This window comes from Phascolarctos cinereus, unplaced genomic scaffold (assembly GCF_003287225.1).
Source record: "Phascolarctos cinereus isolate Bilbo 61053 unplaced genomic scaffold, phaCin_HiC Scaffold_3;HRSCAF=262, whole genome shotgun sequence".
NCBI lineage: Eukaryota > Metazoa > Chordata > Mammalia > Diprotodontia > Phascolarctidae > Phascolarctos > Phascolarctos cinereus.
In genome coordinates, this window is record NW_027555736.1 from 21,309,393 (window position 1) to 21,333,803 (window position 24,411).

General features: G+C 45.2%; 1 protein-coding gene across 5 annotated transcripts in view; it reads right to left on the reverse strand.

Moving 5' to 3' along the window:
* SLC16A9 (solute carrier family 16 member 9) overlaps positions 1-24,251 on the reverse strand; it is a 60,063-nt gene extending 35,812 nt beyond the window's left edge. For 3 of the 5 annotated variants that reach the window (XR_013485147.1, XM_020998180.2, XM_020998179.2), the window contains exons 1-3: positions 23,906-24,251; positions 14,507-14,703; positions 3,728-3,960 (exon numbers count right to left, since the gene is read on the reverse strand). Coding sequence is in view for 4 of the 5 variants with exons in the window: in XM_020998180.2 (XP_020853839.1) it covers positions 3,728-3,926 (199 nt within the window). In the remaining variant the exon portion in view is untranslated. The remainder of the gene's footprint in view (positions 1-3,727; positions 3,961-14,506; positions 14,704-23,905) is intronic. The other 2 variants (XM_020998177.2, XM_020998178.2) reach the window with 2 other exon arrangements.
* Positions 24,252-24,411: the final 160 nt, after the last annotated feature.

Below are 24,411 nucleotides of genomic sequence, written 5' to 3' on the forward strand. Positions count from 1 at the left end.
CAACCATCCAGATTGCTTGAAGACTTCAAAATGCCCTAAAACAGCCTTTTGAATAGCTTTAATTGTCAAAGATTTTCCTGACATCCAGCCCAGATTTGCGGGACTGACGCTTCTCCGCTCTATTCCTACTTCTGCCTTCGGGGACCAGATAAAACAGGTCTTGTCCCTCCCCCAAATGCTCTAAGCTGCTTGGTTAATCATGATCTCTCCCTGCCCTTTCTCAAGACTTTTGTTCTCCAATTTAAATACTTCATTCCTTAAACTGATCCTCCCCTGGGTTGGCCTGAAGCTCCTTCACCATCTCATTCTCCAGCTTCTCAAAGTCTTCTCTAAAATGAGGCAGGCACCTAGTTGGAAACATGGTACTTCAGATGGGATCTGAGCCGAGTACAATACAGCGGTTTGACCTCTCCCTAGTGCCTTTCTAAATGCTAATTCGTGCTCGTGATGAGGGGAAAGCAATAGGCACAGATTTAGAGCCAGAAGGTATGTTAGAGGTCATCCAATCATTTAATCTCATCCTTTTCAGTTAGATTATGAAGAAATTACTATTCAATTCTATCATTTGTTAGTCCACACATGTGACTCAGTGTGGCAGGCAACTCTAAGACTGTAGGTTACACAGCAGCTGCCAATCTTCGAGGCAGATGGAGTTTCCACACCAGAAGTTCCCTAAACTAATTAAATCATAGGCCACCCACCCCAGGCCACCTCCAGCTGGATCTTTACCCAGAACCTTTCCAGACAGCCCTCACACCTGTACAGTGGAGACAGTGGTTCTCCCTATCTCAAAGTCTCTCCACTGGAATCCATCTGCTGCCAAAGGGATGTTCCCAATGAGTAGGGTCTGACCGTGTCACCCCTTTACACAATAAACCCGGTGGCTACTCATTGCCTCCAGGATCAGATGGAAAATCCTGTTTGGCTTTTAAAGCTCTTCACCACCTGGCCCGTTCCTACTTTTCCAATCTTCTCACACTCTGCTTCCCCTCCAAATACTTAATAATTCAGACAGACTTGCTCTTCCTCAGACAGGAGGGCCCATCTCTTGACTCCATGTCTTTGCCCTGGCCATTTGCCCTCATGCATTGAATGTTCTCCCTTCTCACTTCTATCTCTTGGGTCCCTTTTCAAGACCCAGCTCAAATCCCACCATCTACAAGAGGCTTGTCCCGCCCCCATATTAGCTCTGTCTCTCTGAATTTTGCTTCCTTTTGCCCTGCAAATACATCTTGAAGGTACCTAGTTATTGAGCTATGGTCTCCCCATTAGAATGTGAGTTCTCCAAAAGCAGGGACTTGATTTTTGCCTTTCTATACCTCTCCAGCACTTAGCACACTGCTTGGCACATAGTGCCAATAAATGTTTGTTGGTCGATCGACTAACAAAGGTCTAGACCAAAAAAATAAAAAAAGGGAGGGGACAAAAGGAAATTTTTTGAAAATTATGAAAATGTTAGAAAGAAGTGAAAAATAATCACCTACAGAGAAGAACCTAGCCAAATGTCAACGGATTTTTAACTTGCTACTCATGTTCATACTGCAATCTGCTACACTTGTTGAGGGGGAAAGCCCCAGAAGTGTAAATCATTATTAGCAAAGTCTTTCCCAAGACCTGGATTCTGTAAAGACTGCTCATCTACATCTTTGTGATTAATTGGCAGACCACAACACATTGCTGCTCTTTTGGGGTCTGCTGTGAGTTGAAGAAGAGCCTACTCTCTATCATTCAGCTCTATGTCTATTTCTGGGAACCATTTACACTCTGCAAAACCTCACAGACTAAATAGTACAACAGTGAGGAAAACAGCAATACCCCAGCCACGAGCATTGCAATATAACCTACAAAACACAACAAACTCATGCTTTTGCAACCAAAGGCAGATGAGAAACTTTCTCTTTCTCCTGGTGCAGATCAGAAAGTTGGGGGGAGGGGGTCAAAGGGGTTGGGTCTGAAAGGTAGGAAGAAGAAGCAGGTGGTTCTACTGGGTCTTTTACCCTGAAATAGTGGCCTCCAGACCTTAAATATCATCTCACAGATGAGGGAGCTGAGGTCCAGAAGATGGAAAAGACTTTCCCTAAGTCATCTACTTGATAAGAGGTGAAAACAGCCTTAGAGCCTTCTCCAGTGCTTTTCCCATAAAACTGCAAGACCAGTCTGATAGACAAGCCAGGACCGATGACGGCAGTGTTAGGTCACAGTCCAAACTATTCTATAATCGTTCTGTTAATGAGTGATACAGACATAGCTTCAGGGCTGGGCCTTTAGAGCTAGTTGGAGGTTTAAAGGAGGCAGGACTGAATGATGTTATAATATCTCAGACTTGATGCTTAGGAGAAAATTCAACAACTTGTAAACCGGGTAGACTTGGGGGTCATTTTTTAGACAAAAAATTAAAATCTTTACAGCAGTTTTCAAGAACTACTTCTTTCCCAAAAGCATCTTGGCCGAGTAGCTGGAGTGTTAGATCCAGAGTAAGATGGGTCTCTGGATAGAAAGCCCACCTCAGATACTTTCTAGCTATGTGACTAAAGGCAAACTTCTCAGTTTTCTCAACTGTAAAATAAGGACAATAATATCTGAAGTTCCTGTTTCCCAAGGCTGTTCCAATGAGAAAATGAAATCATGGCCATAAAGGCACTATTAAAATGTTAGTTCCTATCATCAGGCAATTTCAGAAAACTGGAGAGACTTGGAAGAATGGATTTCTTAAGAGGAAGCATGAAGGATCAGTACATGCCTGTAGTATTTCAAGATAATCTTAGAAACCAAGAATTAGTATGGCAAGAGTTGATTGTGAATTGTTAGGATTACCTTATAAAATTGATTATTAAAAAAATTTAGACTCTGCAATCTTATTAGGTCTACTAATCAAAAGAACGCATATTACCCAATTGTGGAAATGCATTCAGGGGTAGAAGAAGGGGAGGGAGCAAGCCATATCACCCAACCCCTCAATTTCACAGAGCCCCATGGAGGTAATATGACTTGCTTGGATGGGTAGTAGATGGCAGCACTAGGAATTTGAATCCAGGTCCTCTGACCTTAAATTTAGTGTCCTGTCCCCTTCACCAAGTGGTTGTTTTCTTCTAGGGAATGTGATTTGACTCATAGAGGTATGGCTAAATCCATGCCAGATGTAATCAGGTAGAATGAAAGCTTCTCGGGGGCAGGAGCAGCTTTGTTCTTGCCTCTGTATTGCCAATTCACACAGTGCCTGGCATGGTGTGATAACTGCTTAATTAATGTTTGGTGAATTGAACTGAATGTCCTGTGTCCAAACCACTGGACCATGGGGAAGTAACAAGCTGTTAGGGCATTCTAGTATAAATGCTGGATGCACGGAATGACCCTGTACTGTGGGCCATACATGCTGGGTGGCAGTACATACGACACCACTTTCTGCTTCCACCCCTTGCCCTGTCCACCACCTTACATGGTTTGATCAAGGATGTCTCTGTGAGATGGCCCTAGAATCAAAAGATCACAGATGTGGAGTGAGAACAAACTTTGGAGATTATCATGTCCAATACCTTCCTTCTACAGAGGAGAGAATGGAAGCCCTGAAAGGGGAAGGTGACTTGCCCAAGATCATTCAGGTACAAAGTGGAAAAGTCAGGAGTTGAACCCAGATCCTCAGACTTCAAATCAGAGGTCACTAATGCAGCTTAATACCAGATGCTTCAATTCCCTTTACAAGACAAGGCATTTACTTAGAGCTACTTACTTAAAATCAAGCCAACTCCATTTGCAAGGGATCCGACCCAGGCTGTCTTTCCTTTTCCTTCATGGAAAGTATCCAGCCACTCGAGGTATAAGACTCCAACTGCTAATGGGGACCCATAGCACAGAAACTGAGTAAAGAAGGAGGTGATGACAATCACCCAGCCCCATCCACCATCTGGAGGCTTTTTGGATTCCATCATTAAGCGAAATCAGGAGGTGGTTCCGCGGCAAGTCCTAAGCAAAAATGAAAGCACAAAAGAAAAGGACGTTTAGAACTTAGTGTAGGCTGTGTCCACCATGTTAAAGTACTGTCTCATTCATGCATTCATTCAACACTAGGCACGCAAAGACAAAATGAAAAAGAGCCTACGCCTGCCCTCAAGGAACTTACATTCTCCTGGAGGGAGACAAATGAGCGAATACAATTTGGGTAAGAAGAGTATACGCCTGTGCAAATTAAGCACGTTCCATGTTTTATGCTTAATTAATAAAAAGAAGCATGAGGCATGAATGACAATATGGGCATACATCTTTGGGCTCTTGAATCCAGGACATGATATTTTGGGGAGCTAAACTTTACTGAGGTCTTCTTCTTCATGATCTCTTGATGCAGTCAATTCGACATCCCCTGGTAACTTTAGGTAAGACTGGAACCCAAGACCTTTGACCATGAGACAAATGCATACCACCATACCAGGTTACCTTCCCCCTCCCCCCCTGCTGAAAATATTAAGATTTAAGATCACAGATTTTAGAACTGGTCAAAAGCTGAGCCAGCCAACAAGCATTTATTATGTGCTCAGTGAATGCCAGGCACTGTGCTAGGCTCTGGGGTGTGCAAAGACAAAAACCAAACAGTCCTGCCCTCAGTGAGCTTCCATTCTAACGGAGGAGACAATATGAACGTGGCACATCCAGGGATATACAAAATACACAGAAAGCAAAGAGAATCTTGGAAAGAAAGGTCCTAAAACTGGCAGGGAGGAAGGGGCAGGAAGGGCTTCACGATGGGAAATTAATGGGATCATAGATCAGTGCTAGAAGGCTAACAGGAGACGAAATTTGCTTAAGGTCATAATAACTCATTAAACAGCTGAACTGGGACCAGAAAGTCCTCTTTGTCTCTGAGATTTAATCAGCCTCACCCTGTTAAAACAATTTGTCAGGGGCAGCTAGGTGGTGCAGTAGGTAGAGCTCTGGCCTTGCAATCAGGAGGACCTGAGTTCAAATCTGGCCTCAGACGCATGACACTTGCTAGCTGTGTGACCCTGGGCAAGGCACTTAACCCTGACTGCCACAACAAAAAACAAAATAAACACACAGTTTGTCATTTCTTTAGCTGGGGGCAGGCAATATAATGACTCCTCAGGTCCACACGGCCCCCTTCCCTGTTTCCTAAAGTTTATGTTAAATGAAAAGTAAAAAGTACCATCACAATGGCTCTGAGCCCCCAGTCAGGAAAATTCCTAACATTTAGGCAGAGGTTTGACTTTCTGCCTTGACTTCAATTGATGTTCATTGTTAGCTAATCCTTGTCCTGATTGATGAGGTAAGGATTCAGGCTACCAGAAACTTTCCAGTAAAGAATCGAGCAGAGTAAGTTATAATATCTTACTGAGGCAGCTAGGTAGAGCAGTAGAGAGAACACCAGGGCCTAGAGTCAGTAAGACCTGAGTTCAAATCTGACCTCAGACACATGTTGGCTATGTGACCTTGGACGAGTCACTTAACTTTTGTCTCGGTTTCCTCAGCTGTAAAATGGAGATTATAACAGCACCAGCCTTCCATGGTTGTTATGAGGATCAAATGAGATAATAATTATAAAGCACTTAGCACACTGCCTGGTACACAGTGGGTGCTATATAAAAGTCAGCCATTATATTAATGGAGAGTCACAGGAAAGAGAAGTTATGGTAAGAGCAGATCATTTTTAAGAAATGGAAACCGCCGGTACTTTCAGGCCAGGTCTTCTGCCCTGAGATGTCTGTAGGGCCCATGGCAGCCCTGCCCTGGTTTTATTTCTCCTTTCGTCCATTGCTTTCATGTTGCTCATTCTTTTCAGCCCAATTCTCAAAGTCCTCCCTCTTTTTCAGCCTGTCTCTCACTCCTCACCTCTCCAAACCTCTCCATCTCTTCAGCTGTCTGCTCTGAGGCCCTCTCCAGAGAGCCCTCAAACTCTAGCAGTAATGGAAAAACTTCTAGGTCTGTTCCCACAATAGGGTCTCTTCTCAAACTGGCAAGAACTCGTAGGGTCTTTAGCAACTTGTCCCCCCCCCCCAACCTGGCAGAGGTCCAAGTCTTACCCAAATGACTGTTACAGTACAAACATAGCACAGTTAATAATTCATTGTGAAGATGATATTTCCAAAACCGGCATAGACCGACATGGACTATCTCAGCGATGGTATATACTGTCACCCATCCATACCTTCTCATTTGCTTTTCTATCCGTCTTCTGCTGAGGCCCTGCCATCCAATATGCTAGGGGCCTTCTTCTAGGTTCAGACCCCTCTGACAGCCTACCCTACATGACTGGCCACTTCTTTTGCCAAGCATCTATTTCCTTGATTCTCCTTCTGACATTTCTTGATCATTGAAATCGTGTTACAACCTTTTCATGCCTGGCATGCTTGTCTCCATGGCCCTGCGGGTCACCTGTAGCTTTGACCTCTCAGAAATGGGAGCATGCCAGATTGACAGCCATGTGGCCCTGACACAAGAATTTTGTTATTAAAATGATGGGCCTTAATACTAGGAAACAGTTTGCCATGGTTAGAATTCTTGCCTGACTTCCCAAAGGCAACAGAGCCCACTTTCTCCCTCCTCTCCAGTTTGGGGCCCAACTCCCTATCCATCTGCAGTGCCAGCCCCACATAGACGCGCTGATGAAAGTGCTCTGTGGGCCATCCATCAGACCACATGTCTTAATCTGCGCAGTCATTTTTTACCCATTTAATCAAAACCTAGCTCTTTTCTCCATGTCCCCATATGGTCTCTACTAAGAGGAATCCCAACTCTACAAGTCAGAATCTCTGGCACGGGATTCAGTTCCTCCAAACTGTCACTTGTGTTGTGAAAGAGGAGAGAAGAGAAACACAGGGGGCAGGCTTAGGGTGAAGAGCAAAAAGGCTAATGAATGACTGCAGAGACTCCTCAAGTGGAAGGATTCCGGCCTCGTGGAGTTTCAGTTCTGACTGGAATCACGCCAATTGTCTGCTATCTTTTTTCAACCCTTCACCCAGGCTGAGTGAACCTAGTGTACTGGTGTGGGATGTCAGAGTCCCACATTAGACAAGTTTTAATATACTCTTTTTTAAAAAAAGAAAAAGTCATTATTTTGGTCTCTTGCCAACATAAATAACAGTGTGCCACCTCCTAGCTTTAGATTTGAGGTCCTATGTTTCCTTTCCAATTCATCCTCCAAGCAGATTCCAGAATAATCTTTATAAAACACCAATCTAACCACAGTGCTCTGTCAGTCAAGAATCTTCACACAAGTGCTGTTGACTCTAGGATAAAATACACATGCTTCAGTCTGGCACTAAAAGGCCTTCACAGTCTGGGTCCAGCTTACCTTTCCAGACTGACTGCCTATTACTTACTCCCCTTTATGCACTCTGCATTCTAGCCAAAGAGGCCTCTCATTATGATTTGTACTTGGCATTCCATGTCCTACCTACAAGTCTTGGCAAAGGCTGACCTCCACGTACTCCCTCCTGGTCTCCACCTCGTAGAAACTGGAGCTTCCTCCAAAGCTCAGGGGGTCACTTGCCCCCTCCTGTCACCAGCCCCCTCCTCTCAATTGTTAATTCTCTCTCATTTTTCAAATTATTACGTATGTAACTGCCTGTTTATAATGTACAATTCCAGGTATATAGTAGGTGCCCATTAAAGACTTATTGGATTGGAGAGCTTACATTTCTACAGTCTTTTGATGAACTTTTCTCCCCACCATCCTGGGAGGCAGAACTGTATGATTGTCCCCCTTTTACAGATGGGGGAGACTGAGCCTCAGAGACATTGAATGACTCGCCATAGAACGAGTGACAGGCCCTGGACAGGTCTCCTGACTCCAAAACAAGTGTTCTCTATTCCTGTCCTCCATCAGGCAAGGGGAGAGCCTGGCCAGGCCAGGGGAGGAAGGGGGCCCTTCCAGGAATACTGGGCTGGCTCTCCTGTTACTCCCTCTCTTTCTTCCCTAGTCCCAGGACTGACTCACCCACTTCCCTTTCCACTGCCAGGAATTTAGAAGTTTTAAAAAGCCAGTCTCCTCTTTTTTCCCACCTGGATCCAGTCAGGAAACTTTCCAGTCAGGACTACACCAAAGATCTGAAACAAGGTCTGTCTGCCTTTCAAAGGAATGAGACTGGGGCCCCCAAACCCTTTATAGCCAGGGCAGGGATGAAGTGTCTGGGGGCAATGAACAGGTCTAGACTCTTCCCAGAGGTAGAGGAGAATAAAGAGATGAGTCAGATCCTGAAACACTGAGGGGCTAGGTCTGTCCCGGGGTCAGAGGAAGGGCAGATCAGCCTTGGGGGTGGGGTGAGGTGGGTGATTCACCCTTTCTTTTCTCCCCGCCGGGCTGGCTACCTTCAACCCTACCTGAGACTATCCTAGCTGATTTGAAAAGTAGAGTCAAGGGTGGGTGGAGGCAGGCAAGAGGGATAGTTCCAGGCAGGAGAGGGGGATAGAAAGGATATTTTATAACACTTACCAAAAGTCAACAAGCCCTGAGTTCAAATCTTGCCTCTGACCCATATTGACTGTATAACCTGGCCTGTTTGCAGAGAGGTTCATTCAGGCTTGATGTAAATAAAACTGAACTCAGCCTGAAACTCAGCCCCTTAAAATCCTTAGCTGAGGTCAAGGCCTATCTGATTTTTGACTTTGAATCCCCAACACGGGCACGTACTAGGTACTTAATGAATGTTTGTCGACTTGCAAAGTGAATGACCAAAACTAACTAACATAATTCAGTGAGTGGTGCTTCTTCATGCAGAAATGCTTAATCCTTTGCCCTTCCTCCTCACCTCAGCCCCCAAGAGTCCTTAGCTTATTCCAAGCCTTGGGTTCAGCCCTTTACACTCGGGCTTCTCTGATGCTACCTCATTATTAGCATTCTCTTCTCCCTCAATTACTTAACATTTGTTTCTCTGTGTACAGGCTGTATTCTTCCAAGTAGAGTGCAAGCATCCTGAGGGCAAGAAGTGTTTCTCATTTTAACTTTGTATCCATGGTCTAGCACAGTGCGCTGCACACAGTAGGCACTGGATAAATGCTGATTGACTTATGAAATGTATACATTGATCTGAAGGTACATATCAAGTGCTTAATTAAAGCTTGCTAAAATGAATGGAATTGAAAGCAGAGGGACAGCTATGGCCCCATTTCAAGCAAAAATTATGAGCCACTTATTTAATTGACTGAGAAATAGTGACCCATTAACTGGCTAAAAATAAAAGACAATTTTGCCTCCACAGCCTTACTCTGGTTAAGTTATTTATGACAACTTTGGATTGCAAGAAATGAAACCAGGAGTAGTGTCACCAATCTCAGAGGTGGAAGGGACCTCAGAAGGCATCCAATCAGCCTGTACCTGTATAAGAAGGCCTGGTGCTCTTGCTGTCTTTTTCTGAACATTCTCCAGCAGACTATTAGCCTTCCTAAAATATGCTACCCAAGAAAGAAGACAATGCTCCATGAGGTCTGCCGAGGGCAGAGCACAGCTAAGTCAGCAAGTGCTTCCTAAGCAGTTACTGTGTGTAAGGCATTTAGTGAAGCACAGAGAATACAGAGACAGGCAAAACCAGTCCTTGCCTTTGAGAAGCTCACATTATAATGGAAGAAAACATGCAAACAACTATGTATAGACAAGATAGATATAGAGCAGGTATACAGATATAGAGGAAGTAAACCCAGAGGAAAGGCTCTGGTATTAAGTAGGAAAGGCTTCTTTCAGAAGGAAGATGGAATTCGAGTTGAGGCTTGAAGGAAGCCAGGGAAGTCAGGAGGGAGAGATGAGGAGGGAGGAATTCCAGGCATGAGGCATAGCCAGGGCAAATGCCTGAAGTCAGGAGATAGAGTGCCACGGACGAGGAAAAGCAAGGAGGTCAGTGCGCTACATCATAGGGCACCTGGAGGGGAGTAAAGAAGACTGGAAAGGTAGGAAGATGCCAGGATGCAAAGGGCTTTAAGAGACAAAAATGGTTATCTGGAGGTAAGAGGGAGCCACTGAAGTTTACCAAGAGCTCATTAAACTGATGTTTCCTGAATAGGGGAGTGATGTGATCAGATCTGTCCTTTAATAAGATCCTGTTGGCTTCTGAAAAGAAGATGGAGTGGGGAAAGGCATGAAGCAGGGAAGAAAAAAGTTATTGCCAGCTAGAAGGCTAATACAACAATCCAGGCATGAGGTAATAACAGCCTGGACCAAAGATATGGCTTTTGAGAAGAGAAGAGAAGAGAAGAGAAGAGAAGAGAAGAGAAGAGAAGAGAAGAGAAGAGAAGAGAAGAGAAGAGAAGAGAAGAGAAGAGAAGAGTAAAAGAGTTGTTATAAAAGTCAAAACAACAGGACTTGACAATAGATTGGACATATGGGGTAAGGGAGAGTGAGAACTAAAGGAAGACCCAAAGTTTGGGACCCTGGATGACTGGGAGGATGGTGGTACCCCCAACAGCAAAGGAGAAGTTAGGAAGAAGGATGAGTTTAGGGGGAAAGATGAGTTCAGTCTTGGAGATGTCTAGCAGGCAGTTGGAGATGCAAGACTGGAGGTCAAGAAAGAGCTTGGGACTAGATAATTAGATTTGTGGATCATCTACATAGAGGAAATAATTTAATCCATGGGCACTGAATGAGACACCCAACCAAAAAGGAAAAGAGAAGAGAACCCATGATAGAGCCTTGGGTGACCCCCATGGCTAGTAGTCATGACCTAGATGAAGATCAAGCATGAGAGATTAAAAGGAGTGGTCATAGAGACAGGAGGAGAACCAGGAGAGAACAGGGTCACCAAAAATTAGAGAGGAGAAGGGGGTGATCGACAATGTTAAAGGTTGCAGAGAAATGCAGAAGGATGAATATTTTAAAAAGGCCACAGATTTGGCATTTAAGAGGTTATTGGTAACTTTGGAGAGAGCAGTTTCAGTTGAATGATGAAGCTGGAAGGCAGACTGTAGAGAGTGAGAGAAAGGAAGTGGAGGTACCAATTGTTGCTGGTTGTCTCAAGAAATTTAGCCCCGAAAGAGAGGAAAGATATAGGAAGATAACTAGTGGGGATAATCAGATCAAGGGAGGGTTTTTTTAAGGATGGAGAGACTTTTGCAGACAGTAGGGAAGTAGACAAAGACAGATTAATGAAATGACAGGGTGAAATAGGATCACTTGTGCACGTAGAGGGATTTTTCTTAGCAAGAAGGGCCCCCTCTTCCTCCTACAATCCCGAGTAAAAAAAAAAAAAACAAAAACATTCAATGAGTGGTTCTCTAGCTTCTGTTTGAAGGACACCTCCTCAGAAACTGTGCCTCTCAAAGCAGCCCAAGATCACAGTAGCCTACATCATCCCACTGACTCCTATTGAGCTTCCAGGACACTAAGACCCCCAGATGTAAGAAGAAAGCTTTCTGAAGACGTACTCAAAAGGTTGGATAATATCTACAGAAAGTGAGGTTTCATGGAGAATTCCTAATTCTACTTATTGCCCGATGAGCTTTTTCATTTTTTGTTTTCATTTCATACACATCCAAGCTCAGTGTTCAAAGTACCAACATTGGGTTGACTCATGTACAACTTGCCAAGTCCACAGGGCCCTGGGGAATCGGTCTTGAAATTGCACGGGGATTATACAAGGACCTAGGACTAGAAAGGGCAGCAGAAACCAACTCCCCAAACCTCTGTTGTGCAGAGAAGTATTTCTCCAAGGTTAATTGAGAAGTAGGGAGGCACTGGGTGGATCCCAGTGAGAAAGGGCTTTTGCCCTGGCTGACTTCACAGCCTTCCTACTTAGAGTCATGGTAACAGAATACTGCCTACATATGTCAAAGGAGATCTTTATCATCTAAAACTAAGCAGATCAGAATTAGAGAGTTGTCTAAGGCCTTGAAGTTTATGCCACTTGCCTATGGTCACACTGACAGTGTGTGTGTGTGTCAGAGATAGGACTAGAGCCCAAGTGTGCCTGACTCTGAATTCATCATTCTATCCGCTATGTCCCATTGCCTTTCTAAAAGAACGTTAGCTATTTGAAAACAGTTCTTTTGGTATTCCAGCACACCCTAATCCTAAGAAACAGTATGGCACAGACATAGGATAGCCTTCTGGCCTCTAACTACGGCAGAGATGGGTTGTTGCCACACAGAGCAGATGCTTCTCTGCATTGGTAGAGGAGCTTTTTGAAATGATGAAACTACAGATCTCCTTTTAAAAAAAAAAAAAGTGAAACAAAAATAGTACTTCTAATTTATTCATCATAGCCAATATGAGTAAAATGGAACCCAAGAGCTGGAAGGAATCTCAAAGGTTATTTGGCCTATTCCATGCCTGCCTAGGAATTCTATCTATCCCATTCTTGACAAGTGGTCACCTAGCCTCTGCTTGAAGACTTCCCATGACAGGGAGCTCACCACCTTCCAAGGCAGACCATTCCACTTTTCAGAGACCTCATTGGCAGTGTTCTCTTACATCAGGTTTAGACTTGATGTAAGTTCCCAGCAACTTCTCCCCCAATGCTCCTGCTGGGCAGAACCAAGGAAAAGGAGTCCAAATCCCTCACCGGAGCACTCCTAAGTGATTCCCTTGCCCTTACTGCTTCTCTAGCCTCAGACAAGCAAGCTGAAGACAAAAACAAAGCACAAGAAGAGAAGGAAGATACAGGAGAAAACCCAGACCACTGACAATTCACGGCTACTCTTCTACTTCTAAATGCCTTCAGGGATTTCTGAAGCAGATCCTTCATTCTCTTCAATCTTTTGAGGGGAGCTGCAACCCTCAAACATTATTTTAAAAAATGCTAATTTGTTTCTTGGTGGTTTCTTTTTAATTCAGAAATAATGTTTTAAAAGCACAAAAGTGCTCGAATAAAATTAGAACTCTAGGTGAAAACATTGATTTTTATATGAAATTATCAAAAGAAATCTATGCATGTGGAATTATTGCTCCTGCCTACAAATAAGATAATGTATACAAAGTGTTTTTGCAACCTTTAAAATTCTATGTAAACATCAGCTATTATTATCATCACTAATAATAATAATTTTAGGTAGTTATCCTCAAAGCATCTATTTTCTTTATTTTATAAGTGTTATATTTCATTATTTTCTCCTGGTACCCCTGAAGTGCTTTTAGTTATAGCTAGTGCAAATATTTACCATTATATTTTTAGTTAAAATTGTATAGGGCCTCCTCTGGAAACTACCCCTCCCTCCCCCAACTTACACTCACAGGTTGAGTTCCCAGAGTAGGAATGTATGACTGTCCCTAGGTTCAAGGTACTCTGTAGGTCTGCATGCTCATAAGCCCCCATCCATAAGATTACCTACATTGGTCAAGTAGTAGACATAATTAACTCAAAATGAAGGCATTTACTTAAATGAAATTATCTGAATTATAATAACATTCTCAGTGGGAAAAGGAGGAACACATATTTAGACAATGGTAGAGAGGTACACACTGGGATAAAACATGTGGCCAAGGCCATTCATACCCCCAGCACTGTGGAGCCCTGATGTCCTTTTTCATCTCTTGGTATCTCTATACTGTTCCTTATGGACTTGGAATCTATTGGGCAGGTGGTTCTGCTGGGTTCTCTGGGCCTGCTTCTTATCACAGCTCAACTCTCAACAGCCAGGGCTAGCTTTTTTCTCAATTCCCAGAGGTCCCACTCTTCGAAGCTGTCTCCTCCCTCAGCTCTAGACTGGCTCCCCAGAGAGCCCGTCCTGCTTTCTAAAAGGCCATGAGGGATTTGGCCAACCTTTGGCCAGTCAATGGCTACCTATCCTAAAATTCCATTACTTCTCATGGAAGAGCTTCTTCAAAAGTAAAGATTAAAGGGTGTGAACTTATATATTTGCATGTTGTTTAAAACCCCCAACAACTCTTACATTTTTGTGATAGAGAAAAACCAGCAAGCAATTGACAGGAGACATTTACCATCAGGATTTCCTTTCCTTTATATTTCAGGTTTGGGGCTTAAAGCCTTTTGGTTCAAGGGAAGAATGACCAGGCAGTTCATTGATTTAGCAAAATGCAACTCCCTAGAAGTTTAAAAGTGCAATGGGAAGCCATCAGTGTTGTTTCCCCAATGTATTTCCCCAATGTATTGCAGATGGGAGGAATTCAAAGATATGGGAGATATGTAGCCACATGGTGGAGTGACCAATGGGCTAGATTTGAGGTCACGGGAGCTTTGTTCACATCTCAGCTCTGCCCCGCTTCCTATGTGATCTCTGGTAAGCCACCAAAGCTCTTTTGTGTATGGTTCTTTTCCAGCTTTAAATCTACGGGGGGGCCCCAAAGTAAGCTCAGACTTTTGGGACAATGTGTCAGTCAATTAGTCAATAAACAGTTATTAATCCTGTGTGCTTCTATGGTTTTAGCTCTGAATTATGCAAATATGGGGATGAAGAAAAACTATCCGACAGTCCTTAAAATCGTCATGCTCGCTTTGGGCTACTTTGAAAAGCTGGAATGTATAGATGTGTGGAGGAAGGAAACGGGCAGGAAAAGCAGTGACGCAAAAGCACCTTCACATGGAGCCAACAAAACATCCCTACTTGTGTCCCGTACCTGAACTCCCAAGATCCTAATTTTCTCCAGAGAAAACCAACATCAGAAATGCTTAAAAGATGAGAACAAAATAGCTGAAATCTCTTTGCTGGTGAAGCCAGCTGCAGTCTAGAAGGCAAGGGCCAATAGCTGGGACGGTAACCGGAGGCTTGCTGTTGCCATGTCCCCTTCTCCCTTGGGGTATTTCCCCTGTGTTCCTGCAGAGAGAGGTCACATGAATACCACCATTAGATGTGGCAGAGCCCCAAAAAGCCTCCCCATCATTCCCTAGCTGGGAAATAACAAGCTTATTTCTTCCCTTAGGGCTCCAGAGGGTGAAAACTTCAGTCCCGAGACAGAGTGCAGAGAAGCGTCTCTGTGTCTCTCTCTCTGGGATTTCAATGGGAACAGTCCCAAGGAGCCAGAATCCTTGGGCCATGAGCTGCCCTGGCCAAAGGCAGCCAGCTGGCTCACCCTGCCCCTGCTTAACCCAACCTCTCACCCCCACGAGGCACTTTTGGGAGATCACACTCCTGTGTGATCCTAACAATTAAGCATCCAGCTCATTCATTCAATTCACTAAGATATGGACATACTTGTCAATTTTGTAGGAATTTAAAATGAAATAGGCTATTTGAGGGGCCACAATGTTGCTTTTAATTTTTGTTGTTGTATCCCTGGTACCTGGCAATCAACCAATCAGCAAGTAGTTATTAGGGGCTTGCTATGTGCCAAGCTTTGTGCAATGAGCTAGAGATAAAAAGAAAAAGCAAAAACAGCCCCTGCCCTCAAGAAGTTTACATTCTAATGGTGAGACTACATATATATTCATAAGGGGTGGCTAGGTGGCTCAGTGGATAGAGCACCGGCCCTGAAGTCAGGAGGCCCTGAGTTCAAATCTGGCCTCAGATCAAACACTTGACGCTTACTACTTGTGTGACCCTAGGCAAGTCACTTAACCCCAATTGCCTAAAAAACAAATCAAAACAAAAATAACATATATATTCATAGGTATTCATAGAACACGTACAAAGGTGTTACAAAGTAACCTTAGAGGAAAAGGCAGTAGTATCTGGAGAGACCAGAAGCAGCCGCCTGCAGAAAGAAATGCTTGAGCTGATTCTTGAAGGAAACCAGATGGGAGAGCATTCCAGATACATAAAGGCATGGAGGGCGAAGCTGGAGCATTGTGTGTGCTGAGCAGAAAGAAGGCCAATAATAAAGAATATGATCACTGGGAAGGTAGGAAGGGGCCAGGCTGTAAAGGGCTTCAAAAGCTGCAGGACTAGTACCCAGCACAGTGCCTGGTAAGCATGTAATAAATGTTTACTGACTGACAATTTTATATGTATCTTTGCCAAGAAAACCCCCAAAGGGACCATGAAGAGTCAGACACAAATAACAAAACTTTATATGTGATTCTAGAGGAAACAAGAAGTCACAAGAGTCCACTGAGTACGAGGATGGTGTGGTAGAACCTGTGTATTAGGAAAAATGACTTTAGCAACTGTACGGAGAATAGATTGGAGGGGAGAGTATTTGAGGCAGGGAAGCCAATTAGAAGGCGATTGCAAAAAGTCAGGGGATGGGTGATGAGGGCCTAAACTAAGATGGCCGCTTTGTGATTGGAGAAAAAGGTCCATATGTGGGAGATGTTTCGGGAGTGAAAAGAAGAGATGGGGATGAATGAGGGGGAGAAGTAGAGGATGAGTCTAAGGTTGAGAACCTGGGCGACTAAAAGGATGTTGGTGCCCTTGGCAGTACTAGGGAAGTCTGGAAGCAAGTGGGGTTTGAGCAGAAAGATGAGTTATATTTTGGACATTTTGAGTTTAAGATGACGATGGAAAATCTATTTCAAAGTGTCCAAGAGACCATTGGTAATGAGAGACCAGAACTCAGGAGAAAGACTAGGGCTCTAAATGTAGCTCTTAGAATCATCTTGGAGATGGTAATTAAACCCATGGGAACTGAGGGATTACCAAGTGAAAGAGGGCTGGGGTCTGATACTTAATGTACAGCTACAAGTCAGAGTGTGATATGGATGATAAGGAAGCAAATGAGACTGAAGAGGATTGGTTAGGGGCAGCTAAGGGGCCCTGAAGTCAGGAGGAACTGAATTCAAATCCATCCTCAGACCAAACACTTGACACTTACTAGCTATGTGACCCTGGGCAAGTCACTTAACCCCAATTCCCTTTAAAAAAAAAAAAGGATTGATTAAATATACAGGAGGAGAACCAAGAGAGAACAATGTCCCCCATGGGGAGAAAACCTATGGTGGGGTAGGACAACCCTCTCCAAGTGGCTTAAGAGTTGCCTTGCAGAAGACAGATTAGGCGGTCTGCTTGACCCCAGAGAGCAGAACCAAGGGCAGCAAACGGAAGCTGAAAAGCAAAAATTTTGGCATAATATAAGGAAAAATTTTCCAACAATGAGAGCATTCCCCAAAAAGGGAATGCAGAGAAGTTTCCCTCACTGGAGGATCCAGGAGAAGGCTGGGAAGGGGGCAGGGCACTTGTAGAAAAGATGGCAGAGAAGAGCTTTCTTCATATATTTGACTAACTGGCCTCGGAGGCTCCTTCCGGCTCTAAGATTCGGTGAGCCAGGGAACGTGGGAGCATTAGCTACCTTACAGCAACTCCCCATTTGTTCTTGTGGTACTTGTCTTATCATCCTTAGGGAAGCAGGGGTTTTCGTTGTTGTTGTTGTTTTACAAGGATAGAGCTGACCCTACGATTTCACTAGTATTGTCATCTCCCAGGTGAGGAAATGTCTTTCTACCAATGAAGGTTATCACCAGGTTAGCAGTCTTAGGAGGTAGCTAGGGACCAAAACCTTGTGATTTGTCCAGGCTCTCGGCGTCAGAGGCAGGGCTTTAACACAGGACTTTCTGGCTTCAAGACCAGCTATTCATTACACCATACTGTTACTCTTCAAAGAAAAAGCAAAGGATTCTTCTGAAAATGAGGATACTTCCTGACATCATTATTGACTTGTACCCCTAGAAAAGCAGAAACTAGGCCAAAAAAGAAGAAGAAAGTCTGAACACTTCAGGAACCTTAGGGAGTGGTTCACAGTTTCCAGTATTCTGCATCCACTTTGGACCTTTCTTTGTCTTGAAATCCATCCCCCTGATTTAGCTAACCAGACTCTCATGGTTATTCAGGAAAGCTCTTCCCCACCAGGTCTCACAACCAGAGCGGACTGTTTAAGTCAAAAGTAGCTTGTGTGTGTGTGTGTGTGTGCACTTGTGTTACTCCCACTTGAACAAAGTGAGGTTTGCAAGTGTTACCTCGATCAAAGAACAAATTGTGTTGAAGGAACTTGGATCATGAAATTGGAGAAAATATCAGGTAACACAATCTTGGGATTAGGAATCTAGCACTAGACTCCCTCATTTCACAGATGCAGAAATTGAGGAAGAGACAGCGCTATCAGGAAATAACTCCACCTACCCTTTTGTGAGAAAGAAAGGCATTGAAATGAAGGGAATAAGTAGAGACATCCCTATGACTTACTACAGATCGTCTGATACAAGCACAGACATGTGTCCAAGATCACACAGCTAGAAAGCATATGAACCCAGATCCTCCTGGCTCCAGGTCCAGAGCTCCAATCACAACATGGGACTGCCCAATTCTTGACAAAAACCAGAGATCTCCCCAACATATTCCTGGCATCCTGTACTCAATGTCATTTTTAGGGTCTGCTGACCTCTCCTTTCCAGTTTTCTTTTGCTGTTAGTCACATTAAGATTTGTGTTGTCTTTTTTCTTTCCCCTCTGAAAATGCTTTTAGCTGTCTATTTAATCAGGCACTTGCTTCCTTCCTCCCAGCTACTTCCATTCTTGGTATTCAAGCCAAGCCTGATCAGACCAACTTGGTTACAAGATACCACACTGACATAAAGCTAAGGGCAGATTCTCCAGCATCTGATCCAACCAACAAAAACAACAATTTGACATTTGAGGAAACAGAGGCTCAGAGGGGTTAAAAGATTTGCCCATAGCTACGCAGCTGGTAAGTATGATAAGGGAAGGAGCACAGTAAGGATTCAGACTCAGTCTTCCTGCTCCAAGTTCAACAATCTACCCGTGAGTACCTCGCATAGCCTCACCAAGGCTTCTCTAGCTACTGACTAAAGCTGCCGTGTTGAAAGCATGGCCCTAGGTAAACTGGAGCTTAGACTGGTAAGCATAATCAATGCGATTTTTTTTTAGGCTATACCTATGTGAGTGCATGAATGTTTCACTTGTACCTGGTTAGGTTTATCTCGACTTTTCCATTAATTAGGGGCCTACAAGCCAAAAATCCTTCAACTCATTAAGCCAATGGAAATTCAAGGATCCTTCAAGGTTCTTAATTCTATGTTGAAGAAGGTGAACAAAATGCAAGGGTCAATTTGTCAAGACCACAGAACCTTTGAGGCCATCTAGTCCAACCCATATGTGAAGCAAAGCTCCCTGGACACTAACCCCAGGCATCCGATCATCCAACCTTTGCTTGAAACCCAGTGAGAAAGCAACTACTACTTCCTAAGGCAGCTCATTCTCCTTTGTTTTTGTTTGTTTGTTTTATTTTTAAGGTGCAATGTATCTTTTGCTTCTACAAAAAGGAAACAGCGCCTGAGCTCAGACTAATTATGTTTTACCAGAATTTTGCAAAAAACAAAAAAGGATTCTTAGCTTGTGGTTCATGAACCCTCAAGGGGTCTATGGATAGATTTCAAGGGGTTCATGAACATTTTTGATTCCTTCATCTGATTGTCACATGGCATGAGTCTGAGGTCCTTCACCATTCTCCCCATGCTCTCCAACATGGCAATGGCCTTCCTAAAACACGTGAGCCAGAAAGGAACCCAATGCTCCAATGGGGTCTAATGAGGGCAGAGGCCAGGCCCACTTCTAAATGTGTCACAGTGCTAATAGCCACAGCCTTCAGAGGGAAAACAATTTCAAATGTACCTGGTGGCCAATTAACACTGCTAAAGCTTTAGGTGATTTTGGCGAGTGGCCAGCTGTCCCCAGTGGACCCCAAGAGGGTTGCTTCCTTTCCTTGGGACACAAATTAAGACAGACACCTAGCTCTTTTGTCCCTGTGTCCATCAAGAGCTCCTTTTCCAGCTTTTTTGTTGAAAACAAATGAAAGTGATAGACAAGAGAAGTCAGATAAGGTTGTTGATCCTTACTTAGATCCCAGTCACTCCAATTTTTCCGCAAATATCTACTCCCATATTACTTTGAATCTCTTCCCTAATCCACATTGACAGTACAAGTGGACCAAAAATACCTGCCCCGTGACCTCAGAGATCTCTCTGGACCTATCCCAGAGCACCATTTATTTATCAAAGCATTTTCTGTTGGGAGAATGGCTACATACAGTATTAGAATATGTTGAAGGGGAAAGGAGAAAAATTAGGCTGGAGGAACTGGGATTCAAAACAGTTTCTGAGTTGGAAGTGAACATGCAGTCCAACCTGTCATTTTACAGATAAGGGAACTGAAGTCCAGAGACATTAAATGACTTGATTAAGATCCAACAGTGATTTATTAGCAGAGCCAGGACTAGAACCCAGGTCCCCTGACTACCTGCTTGTCTAGTGTCCCTACTCTGTCTTCTTCACTAGGCCCTGAAAAAATGAAGCTTTCTCTGTTCAAATCAATCTTACCCGTTTGTTATTTCCTGAATATAACTTTCCACCTCCCACCCTAGGCATATGCACAGACTGAAGTCCTCTCCCCCCAACCCCCACCCCTGCTTCACATCTACTGTACATCTCCATCTCTACCTTTGAGAATCCCTAACTTCACCTGAGACTCAGCTCAAGTGCTTCCTCCTAGAAGAGACCTTTCCTGTCACCATCCCCACCACCAAGTTGTTACTGCTCTCCCAAGGCCCCGCAAAACTGCATACTCTTTACTTTGTCTGTATTATCTGTGCCCATAGGGATGCAAGTTTGTTGAAAGCAGGGACTTTCTTTTTATTTTTTTGTACTCAGCACCTCATACAGTGCTTGTCACACACAGCAAGTGCTTAATAACTGTGTATTGGCTTTAAGAATCTATAGGAAACACCAAGGACATCAGAGCTAGAGATAGCACCAGAGTTAAATACTGTCTATAGGACAGGAAATGGACAAGTCAGCCAGCTCTCCTTACTGTTTCCTAGGGACACAATATTTCCCACTATTTCCAGGCTTTCATTCATACTTACTTATACTCTATCAACCATTGAAGGTCTGCCTCCTTTGTAAATACAGCCTGGCCATTGCCAGTTTGCTGAGACCTCTCTCCTTTAACTCCATTTATGTTTACTCAGAGCAGTAACTGGGATGGTGTGACCAAAGCTTTGCCTCAGGTTAAGAATATTTAAAAGATACAGGCAGTACTAGAAGTTCTGCTCCACAGAAACAACTGAAGGTAGGTATCATCTAATTAGCAAAAATAATTAAAATAGGAAGCTCCTGTGGTTTCCTCCCGTAAGCAGACACACCTCTGTGAGCTCCTCCCCAGCCAGCTCACTTTGCTGTCTGCAGTGGCCAACCCAGCAGTGGCCTCATGATATCTGGGGCCACTCTTTCTCCTCCTTCCTCTGCTCATGTTTGTGCCAATGGCATTGGGTGCAAAAGTTACTAGTCATGACTTCGTATCTACTCCCAGCATTGAACTATTCAGTACTTCATTATATGAGACAGTACTGGTCCAAATAAGGAACCAGCAATGGAGCTAAATCTGTAGAGACTGCACCAGATTGGTCAAGGGATGAGGAGTTGTCAGCTTTAGAAATTCACAAGGATATCTAACAAATGGTAAATGAGTGTTTGGATGCCCAAAGCAGAGATAGAAATAGGTACCGGACCTGTGATAACATTGGTAGAGGGAACTCCCAGATGAGCAAACTACCTGTAGCAATGCAGGTCAGCACCTTCTCTGCAATTTTTCTTAGAAACTTGGCCAGAAGTCCCATTAAGCATGGTAAGTAAGGGCTTACCAAATGCCTACTGGATTGAATGGATTAGATTGCAAATACTACACTCAGTAAGTGTGATGTAGAAACCATGGATCCAAATCCCTTTTTAGGTGCAAACCTGGGGTTTTCTCAGGAAGAGGCAAAATGACTTGCTCATGGTCAAGCAACTAGTAGGGCAAAAAAGGCAAAGCTTGAACTTGGTCTTCCCATTTCTAAGGACAGCTCTATACCCACAGTGCCGCACTGCTGATCAGCTGATCCCAAAAGTAATAAAAGAGATTTCTAATTTTCACATCTTTGAAGAGAGGGCGGAGTCTCTGACCTTTGGACAACAACAAAGACAACTTGCAGATTGACCGGAAAAAAAAAGAGGGATGGAGAGGGTACTTCTAAGACCAGGTTACCCTCACTGGTTGGTTTTTTGTTTTAAACATCTTGAATTTGAGCTACATGTTGAGCTTACATCTCTGAGGGACTGTTGGGTGCTTGGAACTAGATGTCCCACAAACGTGGTAAATTCAACATGCCTCCAACTAAACTCATTATCGTCCCTAATATGGAGAGCACCACATCCTAATCACCCAGATTCTAAACCTTTTGTCATCCTGGACTCCTCGCTCACCCTCACCCCACAGATCCAATCTGTGCCAAGCCTTGTGGTTTCTAGCTTCATTAACACCTAATCTCACAAGGGTACCGTGCTGGTGCAGGTCCTAATCACCTCACACCTGCTAGTTGGCAATACCTTTTTCTCTCCCTCATGTCTCCCCCCTCCCCACCTCCACTCCATCCTCCACTCAACTATCAAAGTCGTCTTCTCAAAAGTACACATTTGGCCATGTCACTCTCTTACTCCACAAACTCCAGTGGCTCACTATTACCCTCAGTATCAAAATATAAAATTGTCTGTCCTTCATAAACTGTCTCTCCACACACACACACACACACACACACACACACACACACACACACACACTTCTAGTCTTCTTGCACCTTTCACATCTCCTATACTCTACAGTATAGTGACACTGGTCTCTCCGCTTCTCCTCAAGTAAGACACTCCATCTCCCGACTAAGGGCCTTTGCAGTGACGGTCCCCTAAGCCTGGAATGCTGTCCCTCCTCACCTCATCCTCTTGGCTTGCCTGATTCTAGCCAAGACAGTTCAAACCCCACCTTCTTCAGGAGGATTTTCCGAGTCCCTCCCCCCCTCCAGTGCCTTCTCTCTGATACACTTTCCATTTACACTGAAGAGGTCGTGTACACGCATAGTTATTTGCATGATGGCAGAAACTGGGTTTTTGCCTTTCTTTGTATCCCCAGTCCTTAGCCCAATGCCAGGCATACTGTAGCTGCTTAATAAAATGCCTGCTGGATAATTAAGGAACTTGCCTCCTTTTCCTTGCCCTCTTCTCTCACCTTCCCCCAGCCTTTCTTCAGACTCTGTTGCACGGGGCAGGGTGGGGGCGGGGGCTTCCTCAGTTTCACCAGACGCCAATCCTCTTGTCCAATACTTTGCACCCAAGAACTGGGTAGTGACGTTGCCGAAGCGCTTTTTTGAATACCTTCAGGTACAAGAAGTTGCTCTTAACCACATTCTATGGGGACTGCTGGGCCAGAAGCCAGAGCTACCTAACACGAGCCAAAATCTGAAAGAATCAAAGCTTACTTTCCCGGAGTTGATAGATGTCGCCTGCCCGCTGCTCGAGTTTCCATTGAGAAACCCAAACTCTCCCGCAAGCTACCAGGTGGTGCTGAACCTGGCTCAGTGATGCTGACCAACCGCCAGGCTCCCCTTCCACCCCGGTCCTGGGGCCAGTCTGCAGCCCCGCTCCCAGCAGAGCGCCTCGGGTTCCTCCTCGTTCCCATCCTCCACAGCCTCCAACCAAGCGGGGAGCTGCTGTCCGGGACCCCGCTGCGCGAGTGCTCTAGTCGGGCAGCTCCTCCTTCCTTTCTCCGCAGACCAGGGGGCCCCGTTTTGCTGCGAAGCGAAGGGAGGCCTCCACGTTTCTGGATAGTACACAACTTTAGAAACAGCACAACCTGAAACTGTCCGGCTTCTCCGAGTCCCAAACTCTGCAAGCTACCCGCGGAGACCCAGTGTTAGAGCTCTCTCTCTTACTTCTGAGAAGGGTTGAAAAGAGAACCCCAAAGGAACTAGTCGCGAGTGCATGCATACACAGAAACAGACATAGACACACTCACTCACGCGCACCCACACATACCCCAACAGAGGCATACACATCCCCAGTGAGCGAGCTAGGAAGCAGTTCCAAGCTGTTCGGTGGCCAGTGACAGCCTGAGCCGACCCCCGCTCCTGCTCGGAACCCTAGCGCACCGGAGCCAGGGCAGGCAGGAAGTACGGCCGGAGAGTGGCTGTCACCGTGGCCGTGGCCGTGGCCACGGGCGCGCACCCCCCTGCCCCCGACGCTCTCCCACTCTCACCCCTTTACCTGGCGGCGCTCCGGGGCTAGGGGTCCTGCTCCGGGAGCGGGGGGCGCAGCTAGCCCGGGGGGCGCAGGGACGGCGGCGGCCGCGCGTCCTGTCCGGCCGGCGGCCACTCTGTCCACCCGCCGGCTCGCTGGCTCTCCCACTGGTGCCCCCGCGGCCCAGGGCGCTGCTATTTATCGCCGCCGCCGCCGCCGCAGGGGGATTGGGCAATGACCCCTCTCGAGCCGCGCAGCACCGGCCCCGCAGGGGAGCCGCCGCCCTCCGGCCAGGCGAAGCGAGTAGCCCGTGGTGGCGGCCACATGGAGCAGCTGGCCGGCCCCCTCCTCCCTGTCGCCCTAGGGCCACCACCTCCTCCTTCTCCCTCCTCCTCCTCCCTCCTCCTCCTCCTCCTCCTCCCCAGACCCCCCTCCCCCTGCCCCTCCTGCCTCCGGGGACGCCGCCACTCCTCCCGGCCAAGTTCTTTCCCCCTGCTCTCCTTCTCCCTCCTTTGCCCGGCACTGAGGCCAGT